Below are 16954 nucleotides of genomic sequence, written 5' to 3'. Positions count from 1 at the left end.
ACTCAAAACTGATAGCCCTTCAGGTCACCTAATAAATGGTTTGGAGCAATATTCCCACGTGTGGGATATGTTGCCTCCAAAATCTAAAGAGTTCTGCCAGTTACCATTCTTCTTAGTGGTAGGGGATACAAAATGCAACTATTTGTCCTTCACTTTAGGGGAGATGTTCTGGCATACCTCAGATTATTGGATCCCTAAAAATTTCTTCAATGTTGCAGTGTTGTAGGACAGAGGGAATGAAAAGCACGCACCAAACTGAGAAGGCATCTTGAGACTGAAAAACGAGGCAGCTCCATATAATCAGTAGATCAGTGGGTGGGATTGGGATCGAGCTGCTTTCCATACCGCAGAGGGGCCATTGGGATAATTTTATAGTTAACCTAGGGTATGGGGGTAGGTGCTTGGAAACAGGACGTACATTCCTAAGTTAAGGTTTGTGAATGGGTAACTAGTCCTGTGGGCACTGGGAATACGTCAGGGAAGGTTTTTCATCATTGTTTGGGGACTAACAGAGCATAGAGGCTACCTAGTCCGAATGATTATTAAGCAATATCTATTAACTACAAAGCCCTTGATGACAGAGAAGTGATTCACTGCACACTACAGTCCTGGGTAGGGTCAGCGAAAAGTCAGGAGAAACTGTAAGGGCCCAAGATGGCGTCAGTCACACTAACAGCCATACAGTCAGGAGCCTGAATCTTCTAGTCTTACTAAACTACTTACCACTTCATGATCGTCAAGTCCAATTAGTAAATCATCAATGGAGTGGACTGGCATATGTTGGGCAGTGTGTCAAGACAATTGAGTTCCCTGCAGACTCTATTGGTTAGAGAACAGGAGAGTTAGCATGCTAATGTCTTATGGCGAGACAGTGATTGTGTACTGCTGTCCTTCTTATATAAAGGCAAATTGCTTTAAACCATCCTTACCAAGGAGGATAGAGAACACACTTGCCAGACCAATAGTCACATATCAATGCTAGAAGCTGGCCAGTAAATATACCACATTCAGTATGGCGGCTATGATTGGGGCTACCGTGTGGTTAAATTTATGGTAACCCATTATCATCCACTCTGGCTTCTGCAGGAGCCAGAAAAATGAATAGTATATGAACCCTTATGTATCCATCACTTTATCCCAACGAAACTACCATCCCTGTATCCTTTAAGTATTTGATGGTGGTGCTAATCTCTGCAAGGGGAGAGGGTTGCTTCTGCTGACCTGGAGTGTTCAGATGAAGCTGGAGGTTCAGAATTCTCAGGTTCATGTGCACAGATGTCTTATTCCAGGTCTTTGAGTCTTACTCTTTTCCTGTCAGGGTCCTGAGTTTGATATAGGAGACCTGTTGGTGCTGTGCATTCAGTCTCCTTTGCTGTTCTGCTACCCTCAGTTAGATCCCGTATCTGATTTTCTCACTGTCTGCCCTGCAACTTAGGTGAGAGTCTCCTTAGACATTGCCAAAGAGGCTCTCTGACTTTTGTGGTATGCCTTGAGTTGTTAGTTGGTTGACCTGAGCCTATAATTTTCTTTTTTTTGAAGGTTTCCAAAGCAGTTAAAAGCCAGCCAACCCTTATAGTTACCATTGCCCCCATGCCATTAAAGGGTCATAGCTATCACAAATGCCAGCACTTCCCCTTCTACCACATCCCAGTCCACCACGGGTGAGAATCTTAGTTATTTGATGCTATAATACACCAGGAATTACCAACAATGGAATCCTTTTTGCCATCTTACTAAAAAGTGATCCGGCTCCAAAATCCCATCCTGATAGTCTTCATTCTAGTCTGGAACCAGTTGTTTTAGCCAGTTTCTCCCAAAAGCAAAGCCTGAATCAAGTGTTTTCATGCAGGTAGTTTATTTGGGAATGCGATCCAGAGAGAAGGTACGCAGAACAAGCGGAGTGGACAGGGAAGAAGGGAAAGATGATATAAAGATGCATCATTCAGTTGGCCACCACTACAGGTGACTCATGCTCAATCCCACAGGACCTTTTGAGGAGCCTCATGAAATGGATCTCAGAACCATTTCTGAGAAATGAAATGAAATGAAAAGAGGTAATGAAAAGGGGAAATGTATCTATTGGCTCCTGACCCCTGCTGGACAAGAGTGCCCCACTATTGTTAACTCCCTGTCTTAGTCTAGGATCCTGTAACAAAGTACCATAGTGGTGATCATTTTGTAATGTATAAAGATACCGAGAGAATTCCCTGGCAGTCCAGTGGTTAGGACTCCATGCTCTCAGTGCCGAGGGCCTGGGTTCCATCCGTGGTCAGAGAACTAAGATCCCGCAAGTCACACAGTGTGGCCAAAAAAACAAAACAAAACAAAATAAAATAAAATACAAATCGAATCACTATGTTGTACACCTGACACTAATATAATATTGTAAGTCAGTTATACTTCAATAAACAAACAAAAAACAAAAAAACAAAGTACCGTATACTGAGTGGCTTATAAATAACAAATTTAATCTCATAGTTCTGGAGGCTGGAAGTCTAAGATCAGGGTGCCAGCCTGGTCGAGTTCTGGTGAGGGTCCTCTTCCAACTTCTTGTATCCTCACATGGTGAAAAGAGGGTGATAGAGCTCTCTGGGGTCCCTTTTTAAGAGCACTAATCCCGTTCATGGGGGCTCCACCCTCATGACCTAATCAACTCCCAATGTCCCACCTCCTAATACCATCACATTGAGGGGGTAGAGTTTAGAGTTTCAGTTTCAACTTAGAGTTTCAGTTTCAGTTTAGAATTTGGGGAGGCTACATTCAGTCCCTAGCACCCCCATGCTTCCAGTTTGCACATGCATAAGTCTTTGTAGGTTCTTGCAAAAAAGCCCCAGGGCAATAAATGGGAGGGGTGGCACAGATTCCAAGGAGAGACACTGAGAGGTTGTACCTGCACTTAGCTGGTTGAAGCTTGTATGAAACTGTCACCGCAGCATTAGGTGGAGCAAGAGGTAGGGTCCAGAGAATTTACAGAATAGGTGCCTGTTATAACACGTGATAGTGCCTTTGGGACATCCTCATGACAGTGTCTCAGAGGGAACTGCACGGAGGGGTATGGGAGAAGGAAAATGGCTGGTGTGCCTGAGCGGCATTCCCCCAGTGTCCGTCTCCTCCTGACTTTCCCCTCAGTGGGGCTGAGATTTCACTAACTACTGTTCCTCTTCCTTCTTACCTGACTGTGTATCCTAGAGATGCTAGATTTTGCCATTACTTCCTCTCCAGGGCTTGATTCCTTTTCGGGTTCTGGGGCCTTTCTAATTGCTCTGAGGCCAAGAGAAAGGCCCGGAGAAAAATCTCTGAGTGGAGCCTGGGTCCCTCCTTCTCTTCTACACTGGGGCAGAGGGGGTGGGGTGGAATTGACGGATGGAAACCCTGGGATCCTCACAGCCTTCTAGTCTCATCCAGAATCTCCAGCGCGGAGTGCTAAACTACCTCCCTGCAAATAAGCCCTCTGCTGTGGGCTTCCTCTGACACAGGGTTTTGGTTTTCCCTTCCCTTTACCACAGACACATTGGCATTTTTCCACTGAATGAACAGTGGTGCCGGAACTGACATCTTCTGCTCAAGCCTGCTTTGCCACCACTTTCTTCTCTGGGTGAGCTGGGCCAACTCTTGCTTGGTAGGTCCTTCCCTCTGTGTACTGACACTGACTCCTGGGGATGGGATGAAAACCAAGGGGATGGCAGGGTCCCATAAGTGAAGACCTCATAAAGCAGACAGTAGGGTCCTAAGGACTCAAGTAGTAGATTTCTGAGACAGGAGGTGATGGGTGCATCTAATTCAAGGACCACTGTTTGCTGCCAAACTGAACACTTACTGAAAAAGTCTGAAGATGGGTAGTTTTTGGTTTGGATTTTTCAGGAAGTGAGACACTAACAAAGAAGTGAAACCATTCTGTGATCTCAGGTTTGACTGGTTTGACTGGTTTGTTCTCTAAGCAGGTTAAACATGAACACACATCCTTGGTGAAGAGGGTAAGCCATTATCGACCTTTGTTTCCCTGAGGTTCTGAGACTCTTAGAGCTAGAAAAGGCCTGAAAGTTCCCCAAACGTCAGCATGCATCAGAATCACCCAGAGAGCTTGTTCCATGCAGACTGCTGGCCCCGCTTCTGGAGTTTCTGATTCGGTAGGTCTGGGGCAGATCCTGAGAGCTCTCCTTTCTTTCTTTCATTGATTTATTTATTTAATTTTGGCTGCATTGGGTCTTTGTTGCTGTGCGCGGGCTTCCTCTAGTTGCAGCGAGCAGGGGCTACTCCTTGTTGCAGTGCACGGGCTTCTCATTGCGGTGGCTTCTCTTGTTGTGGAGCACGGGCTCTAGGCGCCCGGGCTTCAGTAGTTGTGGCACGTGGGCTCAGTAGTTGTGGCGCACGGGCTCAGTAGTTGTGGCACGTGGGCTCAGTAGTTGTGGCGCACGGGCTTAGCTGCTCCGCAGTATGTGGGATCTTCCCGGACCAGGGATCAAACCCGTGTCCCCTGCATTGGCAGGCGGATTCTTAACCCCTGCGCCACCAGGGAGTTCCCAATCTCTCCCTTCTAACAAGCTCCCCGGTGGCAGGGGGCTGATGTGCTGGTCTATATCAGCGATCCTCAACTCTGGCTATGCGTTGAAATTGTCTGGAGAGCTTTAAAAGAAAAATACTGGTGCTGAGACTCCACCCAAACCTATTAAATCAAAGTCTCTGGGGGTGGGGGCAGGCACTGGTATTTTTTCAGAGTTTCTTCCCCAACCCAAATGATTCAGAGGGACACTGATCCAGCGTCTCCACCAGGCCAGCATGGTTCACTTGAGGGAGTGGGTGCTGCCATATGGGGTCTCTCACAATCATCTGCTGAGCCTTTTCAACTTTCCCGCAGTGGCTCTGGTGAGTGTGCTTTAGGCCCCCTACCCCTCTGTGTCTATGATTCTCCTGCCAGGAATTACCCAGCTTCCAGCCCAGCTGCAGGAAGCCCAGTCTCCTCCCAGGGCAGCAGGTCTGGGTGCTAGAAGGCTCTTGTACCTAAACCTGGGTCTGACTCCTACAGCTTTCTCCAAGCACTTAGTAAGCTAATTCCATGGTGAAGGCAGGAACCAATAGTGCCATCCGCAGCCCCCGCAATCTAAGACCTCCAGTGCCCAGATAAAGCAGCCCCAGTTCCTGTAACACCCTCCTGTGGTTTTCATCTGAACCTGCCTCTCTGTTTATTGCTCATCTCAGATGTGGCAGTTCTAACTGAATCCGGAACTTCAGGTGTGTCCAGAGCTTGTAAAAATGAATATCGGAAGGGGAGAGTCAGAACCCAGGAGGAGTTCTCTGGGAGCATTTCCCCAAGACACTCCTCCACCCCACTGGCCCAGCTTCTCCCTTCCTGAACTCAGGATCTTCTGGGTTTTGTCATCTGATATTTGCAAACCACTTGGCAGGAATTTGATGCTGTCAGACCACCAGTTTCAAGTAGTGACACATTTTATTATTATTATTATTTTTTGTCCACGTGGCGTGGCTTTCGGGATCTTAGTTCCCCAACCTGGGATTGAACCGGGCCTCGGCAGTGAAAGCGCCGAGTCCTAACCGCTGGACCACCAGGGAATTCCCAGTAGTGACACATTTTAAAACAATACAGTTAAAAAGAACTTTAGTAAGTTTCACATTAGTGAAAAATCAGGGGTTTTTTGTTCCTGTTCTTGACAGCTTTTCCCGTTGCTGTATGACCAACGCATAGAATAGTGCCTGGCACGTAGCTGGCTCTCAGTAGCCATTTGCTGCATATTTAAATGGCTAATAAAATGAAATACTTAAATAGATAAATATTGAATGAGTAAGCGGGAAGGATAATACTGTTTACAAACTGATCTGGCTAAGAAGACAGGACGGTGAAGAGCACACTGAGAGCCAGCCAGGGAGCCCAGCCCAGCCAACAGGGCGGGGTCCCCCTCTTTCCTGTCCACCATCGCTGCCCACGCCCACGGAGATGGAGGGGTGCGGCCTGCCCCCTCCATGGGAGCTAACCTGCTACTGGCTTGAGCTGTGAGTGCTGGAGCTGCAAGCCTAGGGTGAAGGTGTTGTTGGCAGAGGAAGGTGGGGACCGGTGTGATGACTTAGCTCCATTGCCAGCTGACCAGCTGTCTCAGGGTGGAGGGCCTGGCAGAGTAGGGAAGGGCAGGCCCTCGAGGATGGAGATCTGGAAAGGACTCCCTGCAGCGGGAAAGGACTCACCCTGGTGGAGTCAAAGTCCTGTCTCCTTTCAGCCCAACATTGCAGTCAGGAATTGGGAGTGCGGACCATGCCATGCCCAGTAGAGGGGTTGCCCTCAAGATGGCCCAGTCCAGAGGAGGGGTGGAGGTATAAATCCCAACGGGGCATCCAGCACTCTAATTTGGGGAGCACACGGCAAGGAGCCTAAAGGCAGGGAATCATACTTGAGGTGGGCCTTGAAGGTGAAGTCCTCTTTTAGTTGAAGAAGGGGCACGCGGGTAAGAGCCCGAACTAATTACCCGCCGGAACTAAAGTACAGAGTCTGGAAAGCGAATCTCTCAGCCTGGAGGGAGAAACAGGCTGCATTTGGGAGGGGTCTTCTTGGTTCCCTGCTGGAGATGGGATCACCACCAGTGGCTCAGGTCAAAAACCTGGGTACCATCCTTGACTCATATATTAGTCAGCTCAGGTTGCCATAACAAAACACCATAGACTGGGTGTTCCAATAACAGAACTTTCTTTTCTCACAGTTCCGGAAGCTGGAAGTCTGAGGTCAGGGTGCCCGCACGATCTGTTTCTGGTGAGAGCTCTCTTCCTGACTTGCAATCAGCCACCTTCTTGCTGTTGTCCTCACTTGGCAGAGAGGGCGAGCGTGAAAGCGAGAGCAAAAGAGGTGCGGGGAGCTCTCTGGTGTCTCTTCTTATAAGGGCACTGATCCCATCATGAGGGGGCCACTCTCATGACCTCATCTAAACCTAATTATCTTCCACAGACCCTGTCTCCAAATACAATCACCCTGGGGGTCAGCACTTAGACGTATGACTTTAAGGGCACACAATTCGGTCCATAGCAACTCCTTTCTCTCTCACCTCATATCCAACCCTTCGGGAAACCTTGTCAGTTCTACCTTCCAAATATTGGGCTGACCAAAAAGTTCGTTCGGGTTTTTCGTAAGACGTTAAAGAAAAATCCGAACGAACTTTTGGGCCAACCCAATACGTCCAGAATCGACTGCTTTCTGCACTGTTACTGCTACCGTCGGCTCTTGCCTGGATTGCAGCAGTGGCCTCTGGACTGGTTACCTGCTCCCCAGGCAGCCAGAGGGATCCTTTAAAATAATACATCAGATCATATTATTTCTCTGCTCTTGACCCCTCAAATTGCTCCCCATTATCCTTACGGTAAGGTCCAAACTCCTCACCAGGGCCCTGAGCCCTCCGTGTGCTGGCCCCCACTACCCCTCCTGCACTGCCCCATTGCCCACTGAGCTCTTGCCACACTCCTTGCTGTTCCACCTCAGGGGCAGTGCATTTGCTGTCCCCTCGGCCTATCAGTCTGTAAGATCCCCTCTCACTTCCTTCCATCCCTCCTGAGGCCTTCCCTAGCAATCCAGTCTAGCAGCACCCCTGTCATTCTATCCTCTAGCCCAGCTTTGTTTTCTTCAACAAACCTCTCGTGACATCTTATGTATCTATCTGTGTGTGTTTATTGTGTGTCTCCCCGACTAGAACAGCAGCTCCATGAGGGCAAGGACGATGTCTATTTGTTCACTGCCAGGTCCTCAGGGTTGAAAGCAGGGCCTGCTTGACCTTGCAACGCATGGCTCAATAAATAGCTACGAAGTGAACGGCTGAATGGTCATGACCTTGCTTAACAGCATTAAGAGACTCAGATCCCACATTCTCCTCTGTGTCTCAGGAGCTTGGTACGCTGGCGGGGCTGCAGAAGGGAGATCAGAGCAGACAGCCCACGTCCCTAGATGTGCCCCAGAGAGGCTGAGTCTGATCACAGCCCAGTCTGATCGCTCTTCTGCAGCTCTTGTCAAACCTTATGGAACCATCTTACCACCTCCATCCCGGCTGCTTCAGGCCCGGGGCAGAGAAGATGTGCTTCCAACCTTTACAACTGTCCTGCCCTGGGTTGTATGTAAAGAATATTTCTATCCAACTGCTGCCTTTCCAGAGAAGAGAGGTGTTCATCACAAAGTGTCACTCACTTTTGGGGAGGGGAGGATGGGACTGGCCTAGGAGAGCAAGGGTCCAACACCAGGATGCCTGAACAACAGCTCCTGGCAGAGGGAGGTAGTAGGGCTTGAGCTGGCTTTCCTGGCTTGTCCAGGGCAGAGTGTAGTTTTGGTTGGTTTGGTGGTGGCAGCAGAATCCTTAGGAGAACTGAGGAAGGGAAGCTGGGGTGGGGATGTGGCTTCTTATCTCCCCGCTCCCTTTAACTGCTGTCACCTCCACCTGACCCATTTCTAGATGCAATTCCACTGCACCCTAGGTTCCCTCCTGGCTTTTCTCTCTCTCTCCTTTTTTTTTTTTGCCTGTGCCACATGGATTGTGGGATCTTAGTTCCCCAACCAGGGATGGAACCCTGGCCCTCGCAGTGAGAGCTGAGTCCTAATCACTGGACCGCCAGGGAAGTCCCCCCTGGCTTTTCTCTTAAGTGGCTCCAGTCAGGCACTTGAGAATTAACTGAACACAATTATATTTTTAAAACTAAGGACTGAGGGACTTCCCTGGCTGTAAGTGCTGATCAACAGTCACAACCATGGCTGTACTATTGAAGGCGTACTACATGTCACGTGATTTGTGGGCGTTAATCCTCACAACAACCCCTGTGGGGTTATTAGTATTATTATCTCCATGTAACAGATGAGGAAACTGAGGTTCAAAGCATGGTAAGCAACTTCTTCAAAATCTCTTTTGGACAGAGCTGGGACTCTGACCTCTGTCCCTCTCATTCTGAGGCCACGCTCTCACCTTCTGCTCTTTGCTGTCTTTCGAAACTTTTACTGGTCAGGAATTGATCACAGACCCCCAACAGGATCGCAAGAATTGCACCACTGAAGCAGAGCTGCTGTCAGGCCTTGGGAACTGAGACTACATCTCATCCATCTTGGCATCCTGAGAACAGAGCATGATTCTGCTCTGTTTGATGGTGATGGAGCGTGGAGGACATTCCTCCAGAATCTAGCACGTAGCGTAGCACCTGGCACATAGCAGGAATGCAAACAAAATGTATTACATGAATGGAAAACATTTTAATTGGATATCACTGCCTTCTGACAAACTTTTTTCCCAAGGTATTGTCATTTTCATTTTACAGATGAAGAAACCTTAACAAACACAAGTAATCTGATTCTGGCAATCTTTTACATGGAAGTTATTTTGGTGAGCCTCTGGGGACAGAAAGCCATATTTGATTTTTACCATTGGCTGTATGTAAACACAACAATATTTTGTATGGTGCCACTGTGGCTGTGGTTTTGGGGAAAAATTGAGGTCTGGGGTTTTCCACCCCCAGAAAATGGGTGCTGAGGAGTTCTCTAGTATAGCTTCTTTTTCTATTTTCATACCAGACTGTTAGACAAAAAGGAATCCCTCTGCTCCACCTTACCTGTGAAATTAGGCCAGATCTCAAGGTAAGCATCACTTCCTCTGGGAAGCCTTTGCTGACCACCCCCAGCATGAGTTGCGTCCCCATAGGACCTGTCTTCCCCACTATCACCCTTGGCAATGCGATTGCCTGCTGATTCACCTGCATTCCCCCCAGATAGACCTCCCACCCCCACCCAGGGATATATCTCGTTCCACTGGATCTCCAGCCCCTAGCACCATGTCTGGCACACAGTAGGTGCTCAGTATGTTTGCTGAATGAATGAAGGCTCTGCCTTCTCCCAAATCTCCTCTATTCAAGAGTTGTTGTGTCACAGGGGCTGTTGGTCTGATGGCCCTTTCTGAATATGCTTGTCCTAGGCCCCAGACTCTGCTGGTCACGGCCTCCAGCTGATGACAGGAAAACACATCAAGACTGTGTCTGCCCCCTCCATCCTTTCCTGTCCCCAGAGGCGCATGTGCCCGTAGTATGTTGGAGTCAGCAACCCATTTGCCCTCTCTGCTCAGCCAATCAGAACAATAATAACCATATCTGTTGACTGCTTATGAAAATGCCAACGCTCTACATCAATTATTTGTAATCTTCATAACACTTCCACAAAGGGAATATTATTACTCCTATAGATAGGGAAACTGAGACTCAGAGCTCAACAATTTGCCGAGGTCATAACAGCAAAGATGTATTGAATGAATGAAGGAATGAACAAACAAGTGTCTTACTGATTCTGGTGCTTTGCTACTTTTCTCTTTTGTTCCCCATAAACACTGGGGATAGCTCGATGGAGCAAAAGGAGCCAATTGGCTTTGGGGATTCCTGAGCCAAGAGAGCAGGGAGTAGGGAGGAGGTGACCCCAGTAGAGAACAGCTCCAAGCAACCCCGAGTTACTCAGTAACCCAAACCCTGGTCCCCGTGGACAGCCTGGCCAGGCTGGGCCAGGGCAAGCAGCAGACACCAGTTCCCCTTGGCCACCCTCAAGTGCCCAGCTGGTCACAGCTAGAAACTGGAGATGCAAGGTCAAAGATTGGGCAGACCCCAGGCCAGGCAGGATGGGAGCTGGTGACTGAGTTTGGGCTCTGAGAGGACGTCAGGGATGGAGGAAGGGGTGAGAGGTGAAGTCCCCCCATTCCATCAGAGTTTTCAGGGCCAGAGAAGGCAGGAGGAAGGGCCAGGGGCCCTGACAGCACTTGGCAATCCAAAAGAAAACCATGGACTGAGATTCTCCATAGTGGGTAGTGGGCCAGGGGAGTCCTCACAGGTGTAGGCCTGCCAGGAGAGCCCTCAGAAGGGGCGGGTGGGCCAGGGGGACCCTCAAAAGGGGAGGACTGTCAGGGTCTTGCTCTCTGCTGGACCAGGGGTGATACCAGATGGTACCCATTAGTTGTTCAAATACCAAGATCCTCCTATAAAGATGGTATTTAGCAGTTCCCCAAAGGTCTCCAAGTATGCCCTCAAGAGGTTGGCCCAGCTATCCTGGCCCTTCCGGGGGGCTCCCTCTAGACCTCCCACAATCCAACAAATAAAGGGTTAACACCTGCCAGGTCTGGAGGCATCCAGGACCCAACCATCTTACACGTGTGACTAGAACGTCAGGTCACAGCCCCAGGACCTGGCTTAGGGTTGACACTAAGTGAGTATTCATTGAATGAATGAATGAGCAACAGAGGAGAGGGAAAATCAAAGATTCAGAGGAATTCAGAGACTACGAGAGACAACAGGTGAATAGAGATGGAGGAGGCTGGCATCAGGGTGGAGGCTCCCAGAAGATGCTGGGAAGGCCCAGCTCACTCCTTCTTTCTCTCTCACGTTCTGCTGCTTTTGAAGACTCTTCCCCTTAAGGGCCTGTCCAGTCCCTGCCTGTGCAACCCAGGGCAACCCCCGCTCCCAAACAGGGCTCAGGAAGCAGGCTGAACCTTTGGGGCAGAAGGCTGGACCTGGGAGGATACCCCAGATGCTGAATTATCTGAGAATCATTATCCAAAGGCTGCTGACCAGACATCTTCTCCTCCCCCACCTCCTCCCCCTGCCCCACCAACTGCAGAGGAGCTAGAAAACAGCCATCCTGCTGACCAAGAAGTGAGAGAGAGTCTCGGGGCCAGGGGCCACCGAAGGCCAGAGAGGCTGCTCAGCCTGGTAGAGCAGTGCTATCAGAGGCAGCTACCACCCTCCCAAGCCTGCCTGGCTGGGCATCTAGAATCCAACTGTCCCCCAGAGCCCATGCTGGGCCAGAGGCTCAGGCCCCTGAGGGGAGGTAGGGAGGAGGTGAACTGGGGAGAGGGCAGAAGGGGAAGCAAGGAGGAGGGTCAGGGACTCCTGTCACTCCTGTCCCTTCCAATTCCTGAGAAGGGGCAACTCCCATTCCTAGGAGGAGCCCTACCCTGCATCAGTTCTGGGCAGTGGCTGGTCCCTATGGGCCTAGGCCACATCCCCTGAGAATGGCAGCTCTTCCTTCAGGCCGGGGTCTGAGACATCTTTGGAAACACCCGCAAGTCCCTCCCACACAACAACCCCCTCAGACAGCTGGGGCTAGGCTATGGGCAGTGTAGACAGAGGGCCTTCCCCACCACCAGCCCCACTGACCTTCACGTTTTCTTCTTTGAAGCCCCTTGTGGCCTCTGGGTGTCAGAACCAATAATGTGAGGGTCCTCCATCTGTTTAGAGGTCTCCAGGGGCCCGGCACCCACTGGGTAGAGGCCATGTACCTCCGCCTGCTGATACCCACCCCTGGCCTCAGTTCCTGAGCACCCTGAATGTGCACACGGTTTCTGCTTATGTGGGTCTCCTTCTTGAAACTTCTCCTCTTCTTTCTTTCTTCACTTACTCAGTTTCTAGGTTGTCCTTCCAGGCTGCCTGCAGACACCACCTCCCAGGAAGCAATTCTCCATCTTTGTCCCCTCCCTCATCCCCACTCCTGTGGGTTCTGCAGCCTCTCCTCTAGGCCCCCAGAGCCTCTGTGATTCCCAGGGTCACACATTTACCCCGGTGGTAATTCAGTTCTCTCCTAAGTGTCTCTCTCCCAACTGGACAGTGGCTCCTGGAGGGAGGGGTCATCTGGTTCATCTCTGAAGCCTGGGTCACAGTAAGTGCTCAATTAACAGCTGTCTCCTCGCTGTCTATCTACCAGGACCCCGGCGGATGCAAATCTTGCTTGTGTAACAAGGGTCTCTTGACTCTTAACTGAGAAGACTCTCCTACCATCTAGCTTCCCTTCTTTCCAGCTGCTGGGGCAGCCCAGACCCTCTCATATCCACACTGGACGTGCAGGGAACCCAAGTGTCAGTTGGCCCCTGCCCAGCCTGATCGCATGTCCAGCCTTCTGACCTAGAAGTGTGGTGGGATGCAGACGCGGGTGAGGAGGCTGAGGCTTGGGAGTCGGGTAAGGAGCTCAACTGTTGAGGCTCAGACCTCCCCGGCCAGGTTAATCATCAACGCCTAGAGAGCCGGCTCTTCTTTATCTCCGTTCTCCATCGCCTTTTCAGTTGGGCAAAAGATTGAGTAATCCCTCTCCTCTCTCTTGTGTTAACCCTGGAGGGGCTCGGCCAGGGAAGTCTGAGCCTATTAATAAGGCCGCTTATTCTTTGGGAAACACTCTCTAACACCATGTTTGAGGGGGCGGGTGCCTTCCCTTCTCCCCCCACCCCGCACCGCCCCCCCGCGGTCCCGCAGCTGCGCCCCAGCAGGCAGAACATAGGGCGCCTTTCCAGGGTCATTTCCAAGGACCTGTCCCAACCGGAGCGGCGCCAGGGTCAGCTGGCCCAAAGGAAAGAGGATTTGGGGGTATGAACGCCCCATCGCCTCCCACTCCTTGCCCCACCTCAGGCCTGCGACACCGCCCACCCTTCCCCGCCTCCCGGGCTGGAGCCAGAAACTGTGGGCAGGTAAGCCTCCTTGTGGGCGGGGCCTGGCTCCAGTGGGCGGGGCCTGGCTCGAGTGAAACCTGCCCGACCCGCCCGGTGAGTGTCTCCCAGGGCCGCGCGCCAGGAGCCCTAACCGGAGCCGGAGACTCGCAGCCTCTATCCCATGGCCGGGTCTCCCCGCCGCACCGCGGGCCGGCGACTGCAGCTGCCCCTGCTGTGCCTCCTCCTCCAGGGCGCCACCGCCATCCTCTTTGCGGTCTTTGTCCGCTACAACCATGAAACCGACGCTGCCCTCTGGCACTGGCGCAACCACAGTAACGCGGACAATGAATTTTACTTTCGCTACCCAAGTGAGTGCGGGTGAGGGCGCGGGGGGAGCTAAGGCCCTAAGCTCCCCCGATGTCTTGGCAGGGAGCACGTGGATGCCCAGATCTAAGGTGCCCCAGATTTATAATAACACCCTTTCACTAGCGTCTGCCACGTTCCAGGTATTATGCTGAGGGCGGCACATGCATTTTTTCTCCTTTAGTCTATGAAGTAGGCAAAGATGGGGAAACTGAGGCTCAGAGAGGTTAGATGGCTAGTTCAAGGTCTTGCTGTCAGAATTGAGGGAGCTGGGATTTGAACCCAGATCTGAAGCCCCAGCTTTACCTAGTCTCTTGTTGGCCTAGTTGGGCTTTGCTGGGCTGTTCAGAGACTTTGCCTTTCCTGGGGCCTCCACCCTGACCACAGGGAAAAAATCCTCTGGGCAGGGGAGGTAGGGAGTGGGGCGCAGGAGGCAGTGATAGTATTAGCTGTGAAGGCAGCCAAGACTAGTGGACTGAGACATTTCTTCCCCAGTCCCCCAAAGCTGGTCCTTCCAGAGCCAGAGAGAAAATGATGTAACTATCCACCAGCCAATCACAGAGTAGCAGCTCCCCAGCCCTGCTTAGGAGGCAAGGCAGGGTCATTAGCCCATTTCACCCAGGAGGAAGCTGAGGCTCAAAGGGGTTGTGATTTGTTCATGGTCACCTACCATGTGAGTGACAGAGCTGGAACTAGGACTCGGCCATCCTCAGCTCCTAGCACCACAGCTCACCTGCCTGCTGACAAGGCCCAGGAAGGAGAAGGTTAAGCCCCTGCCCCCTGTTGTGGACACAGCCTCTCCCTCAAGATTGGGGACCCAACCTTGTGACTCAGGCCCTGGGCAGCTGGGACCAGATGTCTCAGACTTCATCACAAATGTTTGACCAGGTCTCTAAGCCTCAGTTTTCCCCACCTGAGCAATGGGGAGAAAGATGCTTCAGTTTGAAGGATACACATTCAAACGAGGCCCAGAATGTGACAGTCTCCTATAAAAATCCCAGGCTGTTATTACCCTACTTTCTGTATGCAGAGCTGGCAGCAGTTTGTCCCCACCTGACCCTCTCCCAGCCCCAACCCCAGCAAAATAACAAAATGAAGCTCACAATGCTGAGGATAGAGAGGGTGAGGTGGAGGCTTGGACCTGGGCATAAAGTGCCAGAATACCGGCCATCCTAGGCAGAGGGGGGGCTACAGCCCCTCCCTCCCCACATTTCACCCCAATTCTGGCTGCATGAGGTGAGCCATGGATGCTGGAATCAAAGCCAGAGCCACAGAGCTGGGATGGCAGACTCTTGGGGTCATACATTTGTCTACAAAGATGGGGAGTTGGGCAGGGACAGTCCACGGGCTGAGAGAAGTAAGCTCTTGTTCTAGGGTCTGAGCTGGCTACCTGCCATGAAACCCCATTTGCTTCTCCCATGGGCCTCACTCAAGGCCTCCAAGCCCTGCTTGCTTCACAGTCCTCCCTGAAACCCCCAACCTCTCATCCCTCTGCTACAATGGTAGGCTCTCCTGGATGCACAGTTTTCTGTCCCTGGATTGCAATAAGAGGAATAGCAGTGGGAATCCTACCTGTTTTTCTGCACTAGGTTTCTATCCCTGTGGACTTGGGACCCTGGTGCGGGGATGGGTTGGGGAGGAGGGAGGTGTGAGGTCCCTGGAGCCTGGGACTTTGATGAGCCAAGTCTTCACCTATCCCTGTGTCCAAGAGAAGTGGTCAGGGCCAGAGGGTGGTGTAGCCACTGCCCTTTGATTTGGGAGATGAAAGAGAGTTTTGCCGATGTTGTTTAGCTGTGGGACTAGCCAATGCCAAGTGCATGGCTGCTCTGAGTGTCTGTCTGTTATCTCTATAGGAAGCGCCTTTAGAGCTCATCTGGTCCACTCCTCTCAGATGTGGAGAGAGAGCCAGAGAGGTCATGTGACTGCCCAAGCTCACACAGCAAGTTAGCCAGCCTAGAACCGGGTCTCTTGACTCCCCATCTGCAGACTTTCCCCCACATTACAAACCTCTTATCCTATGAGGCAAGTAATGGAAAATAAGAAAGAGGGGGAAAACTAACACAACATGTAAAGCAACTATATAAAAAAATAAAAAAAAAAAAAAGAAAGAAGGGGAAAGACTAGGGAAAAAGACTAGGCATACAGGGGACACAGAAGCAAGATGAGAAAGGGTTCTAAGACAAAATATGGACAGGTTCTTTTTTATATATCTCTGAGACCTGACTTGCAGGGAGAGGGATTTAGGACAAATGGAATCAGGATTTTCTTGAGGTGGGGGCAGGGGGAAGTGACTGGGACCAGAGTGGTTTGTGACTTTTCTAGAGAATACAGCCCTATCTGCCTTCTTAAAGGCACGTGGGGGTGGAGTGGTGGGGGGAGATGGCCTCCCCAGCTTACCACTCCCTTTTTCCTGCTTCTCACATTTTATATCCCCACTTTACAGATGAGGAAACTGAGGATTAGAGAGGTTAAGTGGCTTGTCCAAGGTCACACGGTGAGAAGTGGACGAGGGAGGTGCTGGAATTTAAATCCAGCTCTGTTAGATGCTAAAGCCCCAGCTTTAACTGTCCCCTTGTCCCACAGTCTGACCTTGTTCAGGAGTCATTTGGTGCGGTTGGGGAGGGGCAGTAAGGGAAGGAGGGAGGGTGATAGGTGCTCCTAGAGGGCTTTTTTTTTTTTTTTCTTTTTTCTTTTTTTTTTTTTTCTCCTAGAGGGCTTTTATCTTCTCTCCAACCAAAGGTGCATGGGTTTGGTGGGGGTGGGGATGTGATGGAAAACAAGCTCCATCCTGCCCAATCCAGGGATCCCCTGAAGGGAATGTTGAGGGGTCATCTCATCTATCCCCCTGCCTCCAGCTGGAATAGCCCCTTACCCACCACAGTCCATGGAGAATGTCTGTGTGGAATGTTCCACAGAGTGGAATGAGTAAAGGAGATTTCTTGATTTTTAGACTCCAGGTGAAAGGCCAAGGGATTGAGTTTTGATTCCAAACAAACCCAGGGTGGGAGATGTAAATATTATTGCCATTTAAGACAAGTTCTGGAGCGGTTTCAGCATGAAATGGGCATGACCCAGCCCCCTTTGTTGTTTTGCTATCCTTGGGCAAAAGAACAGACACGGCACCCCCTTTACTGTTTGCACAAGGAGAAAACAAGTCAGGCCGCGAGGCTAAAAGAACTTAG

General features: G+C 50.8%; 1 protein-coding gene across 15 annotated transcripts in view; it reads left to right on the top strand.

The window, feature by feature from the left end:
* Positions 1–16954, top strand: part of RHBG (Rh family B glycoprotein) — a 64157-nt gene that overhangs the window by 3540 nt on the left and 43663 nt on the right. For 3 of the 15 annotated variants that reach the window (XM_082378709.1, XM_082378713.1, XM_082378707.1), the window contains exon 1: positions 13504–13777. The exons of 1 other annotated variant lie outside the window; for it this stretch is intronic. In XM_082378709.1, coding sequence (XP_082234835.1) covers positions 13591–13777 — 187 coding nt within the window. In that variant the 5' untranslated portion in view covers positions 13504–13590. Of the gene's footprint in view, positions 1–3965; positions 4128–13303; positions 13449–13496; positions 13778–16954 lie in introns of those variants that run through there. 11 more of the 15 variants (XM_082378704.1, XM_082378710.1, XM_082378712.1 and 8 more) reach the window with 8 other exon arrangements.

This window comes from Balaenoptera borealis, assembly GCF_965194805.1.
Source record: "Balaenoptera borealis genome assembly, chromosome: 1".
NCBI classification, from domain to species: Eukaryota; Metazoa; Chordata; class Mammalia; order Artiodactyla; family Balaenopteridae; genus Balaenoptera; species Balaenoptera borealis.
Note: the sequence above shows the minus strand (reverse complement) of the source record. Positions and strands in the feature narration are given on the sequence as shown.